At 29.5% G+C, this 2772-nt stretch overlaps 1 protein-coding gene across 1 annotated transcript in view; it reads right to left on the bottom strand.

The window, feature by feature from the left end:
- Positions 1-1687: 1687 nt before the first annotated feature.
- Positions 1688-2772, bottom strand: part of LOC108685118 (DNA primase small subunit) — a 2547-nt gene continuing 1462 nt past the window's right edge. The window contains exons 4-7 of the mRNA XM_018189771.1: positions 2559-2757; positions 2275-2485; positions 1797-2190; positions 1688-1713 (exon numbers count right to left, since the gene is read on the bottom strand). Of these exons, the coding sequence (XP_018045260.1) occupies positions 1688-1713; positions 1797-2190; positions 2275-2485; positions 2559-2757 (830 nt within the window). The remainder of the gene's footprint in view (positions 1714-1796; positions 2191-2274; positions 2486-2558; positions 2758-2772) is intronic.

Consider the following 2772-nt stretch of genomic DNA (forward strand, 5'->3'; position numbering starts at 1 on the left):
GTGTAAAAGATAGAATTCTAAAACTTTTCAATAATTATGTCCTTTATACTGATATGAAATATTTGGTCTTTCATCATTATCTTTACTTATTTTCATATTAATTTATTCGCTTGATGCGTTTAAAATCACTTTCACGATTTCTGGTTATAATTATCTTAATTATTGATCAAATGTTCTATTGGAGCTGACCAATCGCTTAAGACTTAAACGAATTGGTAGGTTTTGATAGAGATTTGTCATTAAATAGAATTAACATTTAACAGACCATTCAAGCTAACTGAAGATGATGAAACCAATTCTTAGTGAATAAGAAACGTTGGAACTTTCTGTAATAATGTTTTTATAAACGTATTCCCATATAATTACATATACTTTATCGATTTTTAGTAATCAATTAAATCAATCAATTAAAAATATTTTAATAATAAAATATGTGAATAATTTTTTTTTTTAACATCTTAACAATTATAAACTACTACTTATTTCTTTAGCAGTGCTGTTAACGAGCAGCTAGCAAGCTTGTACCGAATGTGTTTCTTCTCTCAATTACGATCATGAAACGGATCAAAACTTTATAGCCAGATGAGGGAAAAAACGTATCGACCAGTGATCCTTAGACATACAGTGCGTTTTGTGCAACTCAGTGAGTGATTGGACCAACAAAAAATACATATGCATACATATTGATGAGTCGACGTATACAGAATATTAAAAACAAAAAAAAAAGATTCAAGACTTTATAGACGTAGTGTCTACTAAGAAAAATAAAAAATTCTTAATCAGCATAAAAAATTAAACACATCAATAGAAATGATTTTCTCAGTTTTAATAACAGCAACAGTGATTTGCTTGCATTTTTATTTTTATTTTGCTGATATATTTTATAAAAGAATATATCGGAATAATAGAATATGTATAGCAGAATTATGTCTAAATATTTCCGATATGAAATATGTCACAAGATGGTCAATCTACAATTCTGATGTTTTTATATTATATGTATATAAGAAATGATTAGACTTGATTTGTAAAAAAATAGAACTATATGGACTATCACTATCTTACTCTTTAACATTCCGTTAAATAGCGTGATAAAAATATATGTGGACACAATTTCGACACAATTAAAAACAGTGCGATTGAATACATCTTACGTGAGAATAAGGTATGCTGAAGTAATTAACTATATTAATCAATTAATAATCTGTGTATCCTATTTAATGAGAACGAAAAACCAGCCAGGAAAGAATTTCACGGTGATATTCACATGAGTTACTTTTGTCTATACGCCCGGAATTTTATCTTGTTGATCTAAGAAATAGGTAAACGCCTTACGATCGAAGAGAAATCTTATTAACGCGCATTAAAAACAACAAAAAAAGCATTCAAAACAACTTTTAAAAGCGAGCGTTTCAATTTCGTGGGAAAAATTTGAAAGTCGAAATGATTTTTGTTCGATCCAGATTTCAAACAGTGTATCTCTCTTTGCTCTCCTCCTCACCTTCATTATTACCTAGCAACTTATCTTCAGACTATGATATATAAATCAGAGATGATAGATTTTTTGCTATAAAAAAATGTTTTCTTATTTCTATGAAAATACAAGAACATACACTTAATAAATAATATTATTACTTTGAATGTAGCAATTTTTAGAAGGTAATTTTTTATATTATTGTAAGATTTCTTAAAATTCCATACTGTCGGCTGAAACTAAAAACAAACGTGCTAGAAGTTACGATTATTAATTGTACAAAAATTGTATCAAAACTAATTATTTAATATGATGAACTTACTTTTTCCTTTTAATCGTTGTTCCCGTCGGTCAGCTTCCAAATGTCGTAAAAATTCTTGGAAAACATGCAGCGACTTATTCAAGCTCGTTTTCTTGTAATCTTTAATTCGTTTTTTATTTAACTCATATGCCTCTTCTTCAGTTTTGTCCTTTACGTCATACGCATTGATTTCTTCTATTAGTGTCATTATTGTAGGGACTTTATCAGGATCAAATTTATCTACTGCACTCGCATTGAATGGTATACAAATTTTACCAGTCTTTGGATGGACGCAAAAAGGAGATTTTAACAAGTGATTTAAGCCTTTGCTAACATTTATGTCTAATCTTGGATATGAGTACTGTAATTTTATTTCCTCGATTAAATGTCGATATAAATACCATTTCCGGTCCCCCTGAATAAAATCAATTAAATAACTTCAATGTTTTAAATTAAAGTACAATAATATAAAGTAAAATTGTTAGAGATATATTCATACCCCCGTTCGTTTAGATGCGATATATTGTAAAAATGCATTCCATCTTGCTTCGCTGGTACTTTCTTTATCGAACAATACCTTCATTTCTTGTCTGTCTTCGTCATTAGGTAGTATTGGCAGAAACTTTTCAATTCCTTCTTCCGTGCCCAACATATTCTGCTCTTTGACGCACATTTCAACAAAAACAGGATCGATTATATCGAGAGCACGCCTGTAATATAATGTTCTCTTTATATATTCTTGATTTTTATTTAAATTATTATTACAAATGCTATAAAACCTACTTAACAGAATGATGAATTTTATCGCCAGTAAGATGTACTTTCTTTTTCATGAATTCACCTCCACCTATGATTTGTAAATATTCGGCAATCGCTGCTCGTACTTGCCCTGATAAAGAGCGTGCTGCAGGGTCACATACCCAACAATGAATACCTCTTCTGCCAGAGAATACCCATAAAAGATGTTTATATCCAAAATCCACTGTGTGTGTATATA

The sequence above is a fragment of the Atta colombica genome, unplaced genomic scaffold (genome assembly GCF_001594045.1).
Source record: "Atta colombica isolate Treedump-2 unplaced genomic scaffold, Acol1.0 scaffold146, whole genome shotgun sequence".
NCBI lineage: Eukaryota > Metazoa > Arthropoda > Insecta > Hymenoptera > Formicidae > Atta > Atta colombica.